We start from the raw sequence: 18,194 nt of genomic DNA on the forward strand, positions 1-18,194 counted from the left end.
ATCCATATGATAAATTTTACAGCTTGAAACGAGAAGTCCAAGAATGTTGCAAGAATTTCAAGTTAAGGGCAAGCCTATCACTTTGTCAATGGAGAACAAAGTGTCAGGACAAAGAAAAAAAGGTATTGAAGACTGTCAACATTCACCTGATGGGAATCTCCCCCTTCTGATGTACCCTGTCCAGGATGAAACGAGCGACCAATCCAACCAATCCGTGGGTCATACTTTTCAGTTTCAAAATACTCTTCTGTCTGAACTTGGTTGCCTTCTCTTTGCATAGGTTCAGAATTATTTGGATTACTTAGCACACTATTCTTTTCACAGGAAGTTTGTAACGTGAGCCACAAATGAAGCACAAGATTTGTATTGTTATGAACAGAAACTAGAGATCTAATATTCACATGTCTGTTGCCATCCTTCACACTAACTTCACTAGCAACCACATCATTTCCCAGCCTCCAACAAGCAGCAGGTGCAGAGTAGTTTAGCCTCACAGTAGTCCAAGGACCTTCCTTGCTAGGACTGATTTGAATAAACCCAGATTGGCGACGGTCTTCAGAAGTGGACAGCTGACAGTCATTCTCAGCTTCAGATTTTTGCACTAGTATGGCACAGCGTAATTTCCCAGAAGATTTATGACAACCGTCCTGAAAATTCTTTATGACATCAAAGATCAGTACACCGCACAAAACAAACTTACAGAAAAAGACACAAACCATTTGCAGTACTCAGTACTCACTATGGGGTTTTCTGCAGATAAATCTATCCAGTCCAACTTACTAGAAAAATTGTGGGGGAGTGAGAAGTCCTCATCAGTTCTCACAATCTGGTTCAAGGATTCTGAAAAGAATCCTATGGGAGCACCTTCAAAACCAGACAAAGATTTCATAACAAAATTGAACAAGATAGGGGGCTCCCACCAAACAGTTAGGGCGTTTATATACCAAAGAAACATACACTAGTAATCAATAATTCCAACAAATTGCTTCATCTCACTTAGATGATAAATATATATGCAGTAAAACACTTTATATGTTGAAGGCATCTCAAAACGTAGTGATTTATCCTTCTAGTTCTTAAAAAATTTTCTCATCACTTTAAATTTGGTGAGAAATTCCAAAAAGTACCTCTACTCATATCTGTAACAATCAATTCCAATGAGTAACAGTCCTGCATAAGCCAACTTACACATTAGTTTCTCAGTGATGAAACTTACATGGAGAGACAAGAAGAAAGCAGAACATAATAACAAAAGATGAAAAAAGGAGGAGGGCACAAATTTTAGAAGGCAAAATATGTTTGACGTAAGACTGTTAAATGTATAGTCAAGAGAAGCATTTGACAATAAGATGTACGTTTTTAACAATAACTGATGTAGCCCTCAAGTGATATTTTAAAATTTTATCTTCTCAAGGCCATAAATAAAAGTTCACTGGAAATACCCAGTCTATATGTATCTGTTCATTTATTTCTCTCTAGCCCCATCATCTAACTAATGGCCACCACATGGGTTTGATGTCAAGAATGTATTCTGTCATGGTAAACTGTAGGAGGTGGTGTATATGGGGCAACCACTTGAAATGATTGCCAGTAGGTGGTATGGGAAGGTGTGCATTCTCGAGAGTCAAAGTAGGATAAGATCATTTATTTACAGTGGAATGGTATACAAAGTCAACAGATCTCTGCATAAAAAATAGGATTTATGGCTACAAAAACTGCTGAGGGTAGTTCTAGATCTGGTTCAAGACAAACTGTTACAGGGAGTTTATTGAAACCTTTGAATTTGGAATATGGTAAAGTAGCTCCTGGTTCAGGAACTATTCCTTTGATGGGTGTTGCAATGGCCATATTTGTGATATTTCTATCTATTATTTTGGAGATTTATAATCCTTGCATTTTGCTGGACAGAATGACTGCAACATAAAGTGGAAAATGTAATGAGCTGAATTACAATAGCAAAAGCAGAAAAATACAAAACTTTCCTCCTATTCTCCTCATACTCAGGACCCTAATAGATCCCCCTAAATCTCCCTAACCTTTACACTCTCTCCTACACCTGATGACCCATTTGATTGTTAGAGGTAAAGTTTGTCTGAATTGCCCCTCTGGCCAGCTCACTAGAATCTTCCAAAGCGACACTTCATCCTGTCTTTTATTTATCCTATTATGCATATTAAGCTTTGGGCCTTTGGGCCCATCAATGTGTGTTGGATTAGCTTGTTGATGCTGGTACTTGAAGTCACAACTAGTAGGAAGCCAATGGTTCTTGATGTAAAGCCCACAATAAGCGATAGAGATATGATCCAGAATCAGAATACAAATCAAATTTAAAGATAGTGTATATCCACATAGATGACAGATCACCAACAACAGAATTGTGCAAACCAAATATTGGACATAATTGATGCAGGGTTGCATATACTATGTCAACAGAAGGGAGATAAGTAACATCCTGTTTTCCATGAGGACTAAAACAGAAAAAGCATAATCTAAAGTAGTTGAGATGTTTTGCAACTACCAGGGAATCAACTTTGAAGAAAAATATTTCATTCCACTCGACTAATTCAAGATCTGAAGCCAATAACTGACATGGGCTGCTTGCACAAGTACGAGAACTTTGTTGGTGGAGCAATGCGTCAGTAGTGAGGCTTTGATCAGGGGTAAGGCGGATTGCCAATGCATATTGCTGCAAAGCAGAGCCATTAACTCTGGGAAGCTGCAATAGGAATATGAAGTTTTAGGCCACTAAATAAGAAATTTGCATTGAAAATTAGCAAATAATGAAAAAGGGAGAAGGAAATAAGACCATGCCTGTGCATCTGCAATGATGACTGTCACCAATCTTTTAAGCTTTCTACGGAGCCTACCCTTCAAGTGAAAATCTAGCAGATTTTTAGAAACAGGAACTTTCACAGGCTTCATATTCCCGGATGGCATTTGTATTATGTTCTGAAGATCCCTTCCTTCAATAGCACGAACATAAATATCTTGACCAAGTTTGTTTTGTGGGACTATATAATAATTTCTCTCTCGGAGAGAGTCAAGTATAGAGTTTCTACCAGAAGTTGGAGAAAATGAATCCTAACATAAAGAGAAAGAAAAACGAAGCACTTAACAACACTACCACACAAGGAAAAAACGTATTAACAAAGAAAAAGAAATTGAACACAGCAGAAACTAAAAAGTTCCAAAGAAAATTACTCTATTTTTGCAATATTCTTGGGTATGGCTAAGGTTATTCCAACTTGCATAACCTTGAATGATCATATTTGCATTAGAAACTGAAACATTTAAATTCAGATCTCTAGTTGCTGTGAAACGTAACTGAGAAGCTGCACCTGGAGCATGAAGGTCATATTGGTACCTATAACAACATAAAATATTTAGGCAAAGAAGAGAAAACGAAACTTCAGAATATAGCTAAACGTTCAAATTAATAATTGGATAGATTATACCAAAGGAACTATTAGTGTTAGGATATATATAGGAGCATTAATGGGTTAGCAATCTAATATAACTGTTTCATCCAATATGTCTAAGGCGTATTTTCTCTGATATAGCAACTTTTGCTCAAGAATAGGAAGCTTCGATTCTTTAACAGGTCATAAAAAGATATCATTAATGAAAAATTATCAAAAGTCAGTTGAGGGTTTTCCCCAGGTCAATATACGGGGCATTTTACCTTAAGAATCCGTCTACTGGCTCCACAAGAGGTTCCCAGGCTTCATACTTATCATTATAAGATCTGGCAGACAAAGAGAAACTGACAGTGCAATTCAAATACTCAGTTCTTCCGTGCAGACTAAATGATACACCAATCAAAGATATATTGAACAATGGAACCATCTGTGAAGTGGGAAAGAAAAGGTTAGCATTTTCATCACAGGCAGGATTTAGCACTATCTTTTGTGCCTTACATAGCTGATGACACATGTAGAGGGAAATTTAAAAAATCTTCATATTACAATTTCAAAAAGGGAGGATGACATACAAAACAGCCTAGCATAATAGTAAAGAAGACAGATCACAAAGTTCCTGTGGCAGTAGCTCCCTCTTCAGTGATGAAAAAAAATTCAACGTAAATAAAAATGTTTCACAGAGATTTTGCAGCTGATTTGGCAAAAAGAAGTTAATATGTTTGCATTTAGATAAAATAGTAAGCAAAGACATGTAAGTAAAACGTAAATCAAAATCACTCTTATGTTAGATATCAGATCTAGAGGGGCATGATAGAATTATTTCCCTATGTTTGCAGAAAAACTGCAATGGATGACAACACATTTCAGATGAACACCACGGTGTTAGGGAACCACTCATACTGAAAGCACCAGATCGAATATTTTATTCTCACCAAGCCAACATAGTCATCAAAAAGAGCAACAGAGAAGCTTCCAATTCCAGCATCGATTACTGCAGCATCAGAACCACTTGGAACGTTGGAATCTGCTAGCTTTAAAGCAAACCTTCTTGGGGGCTTTTTTAAACCCCCACGGACAATAAAGGTCCCCAACTCATTGCCAACTGCCCATATGCCAAATGGCTCTGTTGTATGCTTAGCTTCAGATGTATCCCACACACTCTCTTCCAAAAATTGATCCCCGCTGACCATATCACTGCGTATGCATCTTAATTTGTCAAATTCATTTTGCTTTGGTTTCCCTTTGCATGCAACACAACCCAAGGATACATAGCCTGGGGGAGATTGAGGAAGCCAAAATGTAATACTTTCCATTCCTCTCTGCTTCTTGATCTGTCCAACAAACTGAAAATCTTGTGGCGCTTTAAAAAGATTTTCATCTTGGGAATCATGAAGAACAATGCAGGTGTTTGGAGGCTCAAACCTAGAAACAAGACAGCCACACCAGATTGGTCTTAAATGTCAACAAGAACAGAATAAATCTCAAACCATTTTTCCAATGAAAAAGAGTACTTTTTAGGAGTGAACACAAACCCTTTAACAGCTATATCGCCAAAATATACCATCCCATCTGGAACAACTGGACGCCATATGGATAACCTTTTTCTTGAGTTTAATCCCCGATTCCACCATATTAACTGGAAGCTTGCAACAGGCTCAAAACGTCTATTAGAGTTGGCATCAGCAGACTGGTCAGATTGCAAGGTTTGATGCCCATCCGATGGACCTTGTACAGGGCTACTTAATGCTGCTGGGGACACCTTTAGAAAACCATATTTGATGTGACGTAATTCATAAGCTTTACCCAGTAAACTATGCGTACTAGGATCTGCTGGCAAAAAAGTGCCAAGAGAATTATCCACTCTCCAAAATGCCACTTCTGATGATTGTCTGCCATGAATAAACAAAAACAATCTCAGGTTTTCAAGTGGCAAAGATCCATTCTTATATCTGACAAATCAGTAAATCATGAATACAAAAAGCCTTATAACAGAAAGTAGTGTCAGCTACAAAGATCAAATGATGCTATTGTGCTCTATTCGCAACCATCTCTTTCAATATAGCATTAGCCAATTCAGTAAATCATGAATGTCATAATATAATTTAGGGCTACTCAGAAACAATGTTACTCCAAAAAATTTTTGGATTCAATGTCGCTCCAAAAGTTTAGAAACATAACAATGTTGCCCCACCTGGTTAAAAAACTGAACTAACATAAGCCATTAAAAAATTGACATTGACTATTAACATTTTTAATGATAAGGGGCAATATCACTCCATTTTAATACTCTTGAGACAACCTTGAATCCAAAAAATTTTCAGGGCAATATTTCTCCTGAATAAAAACTTCCAAGACATGTCACCCAAAAAAAAAAAATCCGAGACAAATTTACACTTTAAACCTATAATTTAAACAATGAAAAATGCTATCACTCTGAAGTCATTACTAGACACAAACATGTCAACTTGAAAGCAAGAGTTGGCAATTGCAGGTATCAACAGAACTCACGAAAATTACTTTCTTAGTTCCCCTTACATAGTAGTACTGCTGATCAAGATGCAATCTCTCAAAGAACATGGAGAGACAGAAGAAGATGGGATGCAAAAGGCTGAAGATAAAGGAGGGGGTGCTCTTCCATGAGTAACTACGCAACCAAGAGCAACATAATCTTTGGGAGCTTCGGGGAACCAAATGGAACAGCAATCATCTCCGTCGCTTTTGGAACTAGTAGGTAATAATTCAGAATTATCCAATCCTTTACCAGTCATGCTCGTAGAAGCTGAGGGTGGCCAAATTAATTTGAAATTAATGGGTTTCTTGACTCTTATTGTATTGGTATTTACTGCAAGAACTCCTTTTGCTGGGGGTTTGTCTCTGAAAACAGCATATCAATGATAAATTCAAGTTGAACAAAACATAAACTACTTACACGAAAAGCATTATTAAGAGATGTCACTGACAATGGCGTAAGGTAGTCACCCAGTACAGCAAAACCCGGGGGAGCATGAGGCCTCCAAAAGGCATATGTTTGGTCAGTAAGAGTATCTGGGTAGTGCAATAAAATTTATAAATTTCAGACACAGAATTCCCAAAATTTTTATCAGTTATAATAACAAAACAGAGAATGTCTACATACTCTTTATTGTTGCAACTTTATCAAAGTGAGAGCAAACAATTGTCCCTTTCTTTGATGTCATCCTTAAAAATGATAAAATATCATTTTCGACAGCCAGAAAAAGTGTCAAGATACTGAATGTGAAATTCATAAATATATCCGAAACATGTAAATGTATATTGGTCTTCCCAGAAGTGTTTGAATACTTCAAAGTGGTATCAAATGGCTCCAAAATAATGATTCCATTACTCTCCATAGCCAAACCAAGAATGTCTGCACTCATCTCAGTATTGTTACCCTTCAAGACAAGCCTGTACATTAGATAAGACACATCCGATATCATTTGTCATTCTAGTATAAATTCCATGTCACAAAATTCCTGCTGGAAATGTTAAAAGAAAGAACATACTTGCAAAGGACTAGTGCATATAAGAGAGACAAGCAGTTGACCAAAATTTGTGGAAATTCTACATTTTATTTGCAAATATTTGTATTTATTGTATATATGATTTTATTCTTATTCCCTGTATCCTTTCATTCTTGGCCCATATTAACTGGCCATTGCGGTATACATCTCCCTGATATTGTTCAATAAGTATGAAAAATTATTCTCACTCCCTTCTACAAAGTTGATTAACATTCATGGATTTTACTGATGATAAGTTGTAGATATTGGAAAACCATATTGGTGTTCTATATAACATACAGGTCTCAAGGTAATTATAAATGCATAAGTATCAAAAAATAACAATAATATGACGTTGTGATTAAAGTTAGCATTCGTCCCAAAAAAACAGAAAAAGAAAAAGTTACTAGCTGAACAATTCCTATTAAAAAATGACATTTTGCCGAGCTCCCCACTCAGTTGCTCATCAAGGATCACTTGAGTTCCTACTTGGAATTCAGAAACATAGTCTAGGAATCGAAACCCAATGTAGAGGACAGCTGAAGTCCAGGAAAACTAAAGCAAAACAAATTATTACCTAGAAAATGCATCCAGCTGCGCATGCACAAGTTTATTAGAGAGGTATGCCAAATCGCCAGCATCTTTAGACGTGTTATAGAAGGTGAGTTCTGGACCAACAGCCTGCACAACGTAGGCCAGTTTCAAGGTAAGTCACAAAGTCAGGAAACTTGAAGGAATTGAACAGCACATACACATGAATCATTGTTACCACAGTACACTCGTGAGTGGCATATTTGATAAAAGAAAGGTACTGTCAAAGGATACAGAGACTAAAAATGTAAACACAGCAACACTTGTATCACGAAAAGAGTAAAGGCTCAACAAATAGTGTTGGAAGTGGCCGGAGCTATTAAGGTTATTTATGACTTTTTTGTCAGTAGTTATTCTTTTATATTATATTTTAATTTAATTAGCAGCTGAGCAGCTATATTTGTTGAGTTGAATGGGCCTTGGTTTTATTTAATGATTAGATTTTAATCTTGGGAATAAAATCTTCTCTAATATTCCTCAATTTTTTTTTCAGAATAGGCAGACCTGTTGCCCCAGTTGTTTATTAACAGTGCAGCCAGTGATCCTTATGTTGGCAAACTTCAAATAGAATGTTAGTCTTATAAATGACAGACTAGGAAAATGTTCAACCTTAACAGAAGGTATATTGGTGGTAAAAAGCATGACTTCAGCAGTAGCTTGGAGATAGAAATTTGAAGATTAAGCAGTGTTCACGATTATTCAAATAGAATTGAAATGCTTCAACAGCCATGGTCAAACACATCGTTACAGATTATAAAAACATGGCCACGGCTATACCTAATAAACTAAGCTGTCTCTTTTAGATTCAATTATTATTAATCAGATATAAGCTTCTTTGATGAAACATTTGGGAGTTCGTTCTTTATATAGCCTAGACCTAAACGGTTATGGTATGCTTTCCGGCATATATTAATTCTAGCTTTTTGTTGTTTGTTTACACTATACCTTTCTTGTATTTTTCCTTAGTTGTATTACCTTCTCCCATATTTTAATGAATCTGATGATTGCCACTGAGCCTGGCCAGCATAAATCTTCCCAAAACAATTGATGGATACACATATATATATATATATATTTGTGTCTTTCTGCTTATACATAGTTCTTGTACTCCAGAAACGCTAACCTGCAGCTCAATTATGAACTCAGTAGAATTACTAATGGCATTATTCTGACGTGGTACTTCATCAACACTTCCTTCATGAGCACTTCGCTGATGACTTTCTTGTAATGCTTCCAAATAGACATGATCATCCTTTAAAACTGAATAGCTACTATTAGCTCCAAGAAAAACACAAGAATCCAAGTACTGCCCATCCTACAAGAACAAAACCAGGACAATTAAAGTTTCAAGCTTCCAATAACTTAACTGCATTCATAAAATAAGTGTTAAAGGACCACTGAAAGATGAGACCTTAATAACAACATTTTTGAATTGCAATTTCTTCCCATTTCCCACGTATATTAAAGCCTTTGAGCTAGGCGCAGTAAGATTGAAACCCTGAGCATCTTTTAAGTACAAGGTTCCACCATCACCATCATAGATGAACTGATCATAATTTTCATCATCAACTATTAAGGGCCTTTGCGGCGAGAGAGAAAATTCATGACAAGGTTGCCTGTAAATGAACTGATCCAAGAAGATAGCATCGGCAATGTGAGAGTTGTCGTCTTCCTCATTGGATAGCATACCACTGACTGATGGAACAAAGAACTCAACTACAGCAAGAAGAAAATCAAGAGCAAACAGCAATTGAGGCCTCTGGACACATAAAGTAACAAAAGTTGAGAACTGACTAAATTTCACATCGACAATCAACATTGTGGGGACAGGTTCAAAATTGTTTCCCTGTATTGTGTTACTGTCAACTGAGTCCTGCTCATGCTCATGTGCAAGAGTATTTAGTGAACTGGCCCCAAAATTCTCAGGCCTTCCTATCACTAATCGAAATTCTTGCTCAACCCCCTCACGATCATCAAACACACTGAATCCTTTAAGTGTTGCTGAGAGAAATCCTTCCCCTGATGTACTAGATTTGTACAGTAACCATGCGCCACTGACCTGCACAATAGCGAAGCTCAAATTTCATTTAGAGCAATATCAAGTTATCAATCACCTACTTGAATGTGTCAGGCACGTGAAGCTCAAACACAATTGCTTTTTTAATTTCATATTGGGCTCGTTTGGAATAACTTATAAGTAGCTTTTCAATCGTGATTTACAGAAAATAAAGTAAATATATGAGAGAAATTTTATCTCGGCTTACGTGAAATGTGCTAATAAATGATTTCAATCATGATAGCAAACAGGGCCATTATCAGACAGATATTTCTAGGATAAAAGGTTAGGTGTTCTTGATACCAAGTGTATCCTTTCATGTTCGAGCAGTTACTTCATCAACCATTCACATGTTATGAGAATAGTGGTCTTCATCACCTCTCACATTTTCTTTACATGGTTTTTTAAAGGGAGCTACTCATCTCATATACAAAGAGGTGTGATAACACCATTGCAACATTTATCCTTTTAGGCATGCTGGTTTCTTATTTTTTTGGGGTTAAGATGCAAATTTGTCCTGAAAGTTTTAACTCGAGCGCCGTGCATCCAAAAGATATTTCAGGCATACATTTAACCTAAATTGTAGCAATTTTTGCCCCTTCAAGGGGCAAAAATGCTACGATTTTAAACTTCCAAGACAAATTTGCACCCAAAAAAAACCCTTTTGGATGCCCAACGCTCTTGAGTGAAAACTTTCAAGACAAATTTACATCTTAACCCTAGTTTTTTGCCTAGCAATAGAAAGATATCTCATCCCCTCCTCCTTTGTTGTATGTTTTCTCTTTCTAAAAATTTAAGAAAAGTTAAATTTCTTGGAAAACGTAGAGGTTATTTACCTGCACAGTAGCCAGGGATGCATCCCGGGTTACTCCCATATACAAGCTTAGTTCAACCAGTTCGATAGAAACAGAAACTTTCAGTGAAACAAATGCTCTGTAAATGAGGTCCTCAAATTAACATCATCAGGTTCCTGAGGAACATCTTCAATTGCATCATTGGATGACGTGATTGAATATTGATTCAATGCAGGGGGGATATTTGGAGGCTCGGAAATGTTAGACGCTGCACACTCAGTAATGATTTTATATTCATTATTTGACATCGCTGCTTTCAACTCTCCAATCTGTAGAACCACAATTTTAAATACAAGACACACCATTAGAGCAGCAACAATCCCAGGAATCAACCACTCTAGTTAGTTAAAACAGTAGCCACTTAGTTATTAGGTCATTCTCAATGCAAACTGCAAATGCAGAGCCATACCTTGATAATCGCTTCAATACTAGGCAATTGATGTAACAAGTCACGGAGTGACCTGCGAATTATCACAGAGAGCCCATTCACATCCTGAATTATGCTTTCACCTAACTCTTCTCCAATTCCAACATTTAAATTAATATCTTCAACCTACAACACCCCATAAAATCTTATTAGAAATACAAAAATGCATTACATAAAAGCAGTTCCTTTAAGCCAAGTCTATGCATCTCTCTAAATAAACCAAGTAACCAATCTCACCTGGACCAGCATAGTTTCCAAGTGTATTGAATGCATTTCACTTTTACCTCCACCAATCCATTCAAAGGTGTTCTTGACAGTGATATGAACTATGTCAAGCCTCAAGAAGCTGTATAATAACAGTAGGAACAAACTGATGTTAAACAAGTGAAAAAGCACACAAGATCTACTGTCCAGGAGCTAATGCTATCGAATTCAATGACTTCTGCATGAATTACACATCATATCATGTCGTTGAAATGTAACATATGTATGAGGAACTTGAATTTAAGGGGGAAATGATATGTAAATATAATAAAAAAGGAGGGAGGGAGTTAGTGTCAGTTAATACATGCTAAATCCAATAAATAAGGGGACCGGTAAGCTGTAATCAGATTTGCGACTCAAGTGAATGAAATAAGTTTTCTCTTCTCTCTCGTGTCCTTCTTTGTCCCTCCTACCTCTCTCATTCTCTTTCTTTCTCCCTCTTTCTGTCTCATACACTAATAATTCTGCAACAGAAAATGAAATTTCAACTTACTCAAGGCTGTCTGTTCTCCGAGGCATTAATATTATGGGCTTCCTAAGAGAAAGATCCAACTTCATAGCTGGTGATCCTTCAATTTCACTTGCTTGAAACCACTTCTCTGAATTAGTCACTTGATCTGTTAATTTGACCACGCCTTTTGGACTATTTGGAACAAGACCCATAAAATAACCAACAACCTGGACACAATTAAGACACTTAAAAACCTTAAATTACATCGAGTTCATGAAGTTTGAACTAAGCAGCAAATTACCTCCTGTATAAATCGATTCAAATAAACAATGCGCACTTCTGAAAGCTCCCCAAAAAGGCTATAATCATAACCTTCATAATCTTCATCATCTTTGCAAAAGGATGTGAACTCCAACTGAAAGGCCACACAGACATTTATTAATCAAATTACTATATTAAAAGACAGCATCACAGGCTTTATGAAATTTTGCAAATGAAAATTTTGGAGCTGAACATAAAAGAAAGACTGATAGAAGCCTGCAATGAAAAATACTTAGAATGAGCACAAGATTTTTTAGAAAACAGAATATCAGATATTCAGGCATTTCATACGTATTTTAAATTTGTTCCAGGAAGAGTCACAAAAAATTATCAAAAAAATGATGATGATGATGATCCGTGTTCATAAAAGCTAGTGTGATCTATGCAAGTAACCCCATCTAGCAGGATAAGACTTGTTGGTGTTGCAATAATAATGATAATAATATCCAAAACTTTGAGGCCAAATGGCTAAAGACCCTATGACTCTTACTCCCAACACAAGGGGCACACTTGATATGTAATGCAGAAAAGAGAGAGTACCTCTACAAAAGAACTGCCACCAGGGTTTCTCATATCACAAGCCCAGTAATACAAATGATCGTTAGACAGGCTATCGTCGCTTATTCTTAGATTCCCCAGAGCAGCTTTGATACTAAAGGAGGAAGGGAACACCTTGATATCTGTAAGCAAATTCTCCTGTGACAAACTAGCAAGTTTGGTTTCACTTTCGTTTATTAAATGGATTTGAGCCTGATCCATCTTGAGTGTCAGATTGAATATGGTCCTAGATTTTCCTTTTCCAAGCAAACCCTTAATAGCCAGCTCCTCAATGGTAGTGGAATGCAAATCATCCACGTCTCTTGATTCATTATGTTTCATGGTAGCTGTTGTAGAACTCTCAGCAGTAAGGCTTTCATCATCAATGTTGATAGAATTAATAAATTCCATAATGGCCAGGATTGTTGGTCTACGACAAAAAAAGGTCAAGGTAGCCAAAGTCACTCTCACCTGAAATGATGTGTTATAGTATTCTGTCAGAAGACCACAGCATGATTGGGAACTAATTAAATCACATAACACACCTGCTTATCTATATTATTGTATCTGGGAGAGTTTCGATCATAGATAATAATTTGTGCTTTTATAAAACTCTCCAATGTGTCACCAGGTTCAATTTCCATGGTTTTAGTAGTTCGAGCTTCATCAGGTAGCAGACCAGCAATGCGTGTAAACATTGGGCATTTTGATGATGAATATCTAGACGGGACCTGACTTTGGGAACTTGACAAGTAGTCAGATGTCAATCGAGGGGATTGTAAAGGGTAGCCAACATCGGCCAAAGTATCAGGAGCCTCATAGAACTTATCATCAGTTTCAGTAGGAGTTAAATCATGGATTTCAACACCTTTTCTCATTGAATCATAAAAAGATGAATATGCATCTGTAGTCCCGATGAATGATCTTGCCAAATAACAAGGGCCAGACATTTCACTGGAGCAAACTAAATCTTCTATTTCCAAGGACTTCAAGATTGTCCCAATGAAAATGTCATTCTCTCTAATAGAAAGCTCCACCTGTTTTTACGAAAAAATCTCAAAATGGATGAACATCACATAATAGAAGTCTTTGGGGCAAAAAAAAAAAAAAAATCCAGTTATCTTACCTGACCACCTATTGCACGAAACTCAAATAATCGCTTCTCTTCAGTTAGAAGAACCTTCACTAAGCTCTGCTCAGGCTACAGGAGGTAGCACCACAATTTAAAATGCGCAGAAAATAAAATCAAGAACAAAACAGCTATACAAAAACCAATAGGCTAACCTGATAACTATAACTGAAGCAAACTTTCAATTCATCAAGAACTCCCGTTACAAATAATCTCTCAGCAACTGATATATCAGTCACACCCTCGTCATCATGTTCTAATTCCATATCCTCAGTATCTGAGGAAGTGTCCGACAGACCAGCAATAGGAGCAGAATCCTGCTTAAATAAATTCTTATTAATAAGCCAAGCTCAATTAAATCACATTTTATCACTCAAAAAAATGAAAAAGGATTTGACCATGCAAGCTTCCTTTCGCAACACCACAAAAATAGCCTTCATTACAGAGACTACTCTGAAATAATATGGAGAACAGAATGCTCCTAATGTCCTACGGTGCAAAAACAGCCTCCATTGACTAATGAAGTGAACCACCAGTGCCAAAATGGACAGCCCAAACCACATAAATTATGATGATAATGGCAAGTCTTCTACAATCCAGCAGTGAGATAACTATGAATAAACTCATCAGTATTTTGGAAAGGGCAGCGTGTATCTTAAACTCCTAATAACCTGGAACATTTTCTAGTTGTACAATAGGAGTTACCCATATAGTCCTATTCACAAGTCACTTCTAACATGTTTCACCAAAACCTAAAAGAACCTTAAAACTCATTAACTCTATTTTTAAAACTAAGTTGTCAACTTTGCTCTCATTAAATATATATTAACCGATTTTAATAACATGCACCAACATTTAATACGGGGTGGATAGGTAAATTTATGAGAAAAAGTCAAAGACATGCCTTATAAATAGGACCAAAATAATTATTCTCTCCTTGTCTTATAAATAGGACCAAAGGAGTAAGCAATAAGAGGAGGGGGGGTTCATAACAACATATGGTTTATGGGGTTCTATGGTTTGTTAGATTGGAGAGCACCGATCTTCATGGGCATATCTCCTTTGATTGTTTCGTGCAATACAGTTATGTGTTTGGCCTCTCTTTTGTCCCTAGCAAACGGTCTTATCAAGCAGAACTCCTCGTATGATATGGAAAGGATCCAACAAAAATCCTCATGAAATTAGGCCTTTTTCAGGGGTTGTGACACAGATTTGAGCCCTTTTCATTTGTATTTCCTGGTTTAAGGATTTCTCATCCTCGAGATAGTTATAGATTCTTCCCTTCGCAATAAAATTCTAAATCTCATCTTTTAAAAAATTTAAAAAATTCGAAAAAATAATAAAAAAGATAATGAACAAGAGGAAAACAAACAGACACACACACGCACACACAAAGAAAGGCCAGAAACATAAATCTTGCTTTCTTTGACCAAGAGGATGCAAGGACATAAACTTAGAGCCCAACATCGTGCTGTTAAAATTATTTGGAGAATATGAATAACATGACTTTCATTAAAAAAAAAAAAAATTAGACAGATAATATAGGAACAGCAGGAAAAAACTTTGGAAAGCCTAAATAGAGGCACCCTTGTGATATAAGCTATGTGGACCTTCTATAGTGTAAGCAAGTAAAGAATTGAGATAAAATACTAATACTCTAACGAAATAAAATTCAAGTTATTAAGATAAACAAACCGATGCATGATAAATAGCCCCTTGTAAGCGCCTTTGCCAGGTTTTCCTTGAATCCTCAGACTCACAACGTAATATCAGTGCATTTGTGTCCTCCACAACCTACATGGATATAGCCATTTACGTCAAGAGAAATTCAAACCGTTTATAGACTCCAAAAAAAGAAAAAAAGGAAATAATCAGCCTCGGTCATAAACAACTAAGAAAAAAAGCCTACCTTACTGTTGGACCGTGTAGGATAACAGACAGCCAAAACATGCTCTGCATTACCAACATGCTCAGGTGGAACCTCGTAAATCTGTTTCCCACGTAGGCTAGGAAAGCCAAATCAGATAGACTATTAGTAACATATAGGAAGCCAGATGCGAGAAACATTTGAAGAAACACGATTACTTCAAAGACATAGCATGCTCAAATCTTTGCAGCATCGGCACCCCCCACTTCAAACACGTGTGCATGTGATAGAGATCATAGGATTGTGGATGAAAGTGGGTGAAATAGTGGATCAATTTGTTACCATATTTTTAGAAGTTAATTTATTTTTTATTGCAAAAGAGAATGAGGTATTGCTTAGAAATAAATTTGGATTTGTGTATCATTGGATCAGTGTTGGTTAGAAGTTAGTGGATTATTTTGTAATGTATTTATTACTACTTAATGTCTTTTTATATTATAAATAGGAAAGTGGTTAGTAAGGGTAGGCAGAGGGTAGAACTTGATATTCATTGTAATTTGATTTTTGGGGTTCTCTTTAGCCTTTATTAGTTTTTGAGTTTAAGATTCTCACCCATGCTAAAGATTTTCCTCAATCTTTATTAATTTATGAAATTTCATATTTTAATAAAGATTTTCCCTTCTCCTTGCCCCTTACCCATCTTGGATCTTATCAATGTGCAATATAGCTGCCGGTTTTACTCATACCTAAAAAGGGAAGGGGACGTAAGGATCAAAGAAATATGGTCGCAGGGTGGCTCTAGACTCAGGCTAGACTCATGAGTCACTTTTTTTTTTTTGGGGAGTGAGATGGACATGAGGAGAGGACTGGTCTCTCGAACACCAGTGAGGAACCTTGCTCCTGCTTGGTTGGATAAGGGAATAGGATTTTGGTTATAGTATCAGTGAAGTCTCTTTTGTAACATCGATGCTGTTCTAAGGCGTTTAATATCAAAATCTCAGTATTTCCTTATCTTGCATTTATTTTCTGCTGTTGCCAGTTATAATTTGAACAGGGAACTATCAGCGTGTTGGGTTTGTGAATGTTCTTTCCACGGGGAAAAGCTCTCAAACCACTGTACCTCATAATCATATGCTTACAGTCTAAAAAGGTTCTAGAAATAAAATGTGGAAACATCACCCCACTAGTCAGTAGATTGACCATACCTCAATAACTTGGGATAAAAAAGAAGATTTGGGATTAAACAAACGGCCTCTTAAGTTCAAGGAAAATCAAATTTTTGCTCCAAAAATATCAGGAAACAATATTAAAAAGGACACAGAAAACACCAAACCTTCTGTTTGATACAGGAATTCTTCCATATTTCCCATGAAACACCATTCAGGAATTGAACTTACCGCCTTCTCCCGGCGCAAATTGGACTTACTGCCTTGGTCTAAGTTTCTAAGAACAGCATCCTACAGATCTTATTATCCTATGGTATTCATTTAACCAAGGACTATGGATTACTTGATCCCTCTTGTAGATTAAGTGTGCTTTTTGTCCGCAAAACTGAGTTGAAGATAATTAACTATATAAAGAAAATAGACTACATAAAAAATTCTACACTTGCTACAGAATTTATTTTCTTTCTATAATCATTACAAAAAAGTTGTTGCACGTCTCATCTAAGTCAAATTTTACATATTACCTTAAAACAGCACAGTAAAAGATGGAAATGCACCTGGTATACTGCTTGTAAGATTTAGAGTCAGGGCTTTCAAGCACATAAAGAAAAGGCCCAACTAAGCAGAAGTACCGTAATTGCCATATAGCTTCCCTACTTCCCACACCCTGTTACATACAATACAGATAAGCAGTGTTGTACATTAGAAGACAGCGCCACACGAGAGACAAAAATAAGCACCAGTTGAAACAGACCATTACCTTCCATGTAAGAAGAGACAACCACCCCTCAAGGTCAGCCTGATCCCAAGGACGAAGGAACTTTGAGCTCTCACCATCCTCCCCCTCAAAGATCTTTATCACCTGCATCAGTCGATGATAACGAGCAGGAGAAAAGTGAAAGCCTAATGAGGGAAGCCGTACAGAAACACGTGTTGAAGGATAATAGGGAGTCTCCAACCGAATCTGATCACAAAGAGAAACAAATCAGAAAGCTAAGAAAATTTGATAAGATATTAGGTATGTTTGGCTAATGCTTATCAGTTTCTTTCAATCAATACCAGGAGATTAGGCATGTGGTTTTATTTGATAAATTTGACTTTATAAAACTGCATGTATTATTAGAATTGTTCTTATCCTCAATCTCTGATATAGAGCGAGATCATCTTATGGGTCCCACAGCCTTGGACAGGCGTGCAAAGAGAATGGATGCTTTTATTATCTCAACACCATGATTTGTCAATTCATTGCATCTTATTCATTTAGCAAGAAAAATTAACTTATCATCTCTTTTATCACACTCCATTTCTTCCCTGCACTGGCTCAACTAGTTAAAAACACTCAACTATGCCTTTGCATCTTCCAATGCAAGGGTTTGAATCTCCGTTCAACTAGCAGTCGCTCTTGATGATCAAACCTTCCATAGGACCTGGTACTCAGAGGGTAGTGGAGTGGCCTCCTTTGAAGACCAAAGTTCATTACAAGTAATCCTCTAAATTAGACCTCTATCTGCTTCTCTTGAATACAGGCATGCCATACGTACCCTACCCAGTAGTCTGGGAGTTCCCATCCTTATTACCATGTTTACTCACG

At 36.7% G+C, this 18,194-nt stretch overlaps 1 protein-coding gene across 1 annotated transcript in view; it reads right to left on the reverse strand.

The window, feature by feature from the left end:
* The window catches only part of LOC114720895 (uncharacterized), a 49,271-nt gene that overhangs the window by 15,045 nt on the left and 16,032 nt on the right, over nucleotides 1-18,194 (reverse strand). The window contains 29 exon segments of the mRNA XM_028906617.1: nucleotides 147-656; nucleotides 740-864; nucleotides 1,128-1,170; nucleotides 2,519-2,716; nucleotides 2,812-3,081; nucleotides 3,202-3,364; nucleotides 3,683-3,846; nucleotides 4,352-4,841; nucleotides 4,952-5,308; nucleotides 5,955-6,293; nucleotides 6,380-6,464; nucleotides 6,556-6,845; nucleotides 7,518-7,621; nucleotides 8,655-8,846; nucleotides 8,943-9,590; nucleotides 10,424-10,518; nucleotides 10,521-10,710; nucleotides 10,851-10,994; nucleotides 11,106-11,214; nucleotides 11,626-11,810; nucleotides 11,885-11,998; nucleotides 12,445-12,912; nucleotides 12,987-13,478; nucleotides 13,568-13,642; nucleotides 13,726-13,887; nucleotides 15,266-15,364; nucleotides 15,480-15,576; nucleotides 17,161-17,270; nucleotides 17,364-17,567. Coding sequence (XP_028762450.1) covers nucleotides 147-656; nucleotides 740-864; nucleotides 1,128-1,170; nucleotides 2,519-2,716; nucleotides 2,812-3,081; nucleotides 3,202-3,364; nucleotides 3,683-3,846; nucleotides 4,352-4,841; nucleotides 4,952-5,308; nucleotides 5,955-6,293; nucleotides 6,380-6,464; nucleotides 6,556-6,845; nucleotides 7,518-7,621; nucleotides 8,655-8,846; nucleotides 8,943-9,590; nucleotides 10,424-10,518; nucleotides 10,521-10,710; nucleotides 10,851-10,994; nucleotides 11,106-11,214; nucleotides 11,626-11,810; nucleotides 11,885-11,998; nucleotides 12,445-12,912; nucleotides 12,987-13,478; nucleotides 13,568-13,642; nucleotides 13,726-13,887; nucleotides 15,266-15,364; nucleotides 15,480-15,576; nucleotides 17,161-17,270; nucleotides 17,364-17,567 — 6,522 coding nt within the window.

This window comes from Neltuma alba, unplaced genomic scaffold, assembly GCF_004799145.2.
Source record: "Neltuma alba isolate B1F8T4 unplaced genomic scaffold, ASM479914v2 tig00012007_pilon, whole genome shotgun sequence".
NCBI classification, from domain to species: domain Eukaryota; kingdom Viridiplantae; phylum Streptophyta; class Magnoliopsida; order Fabales; family Fabaceae; genus Neltuma; species Neltuma alba.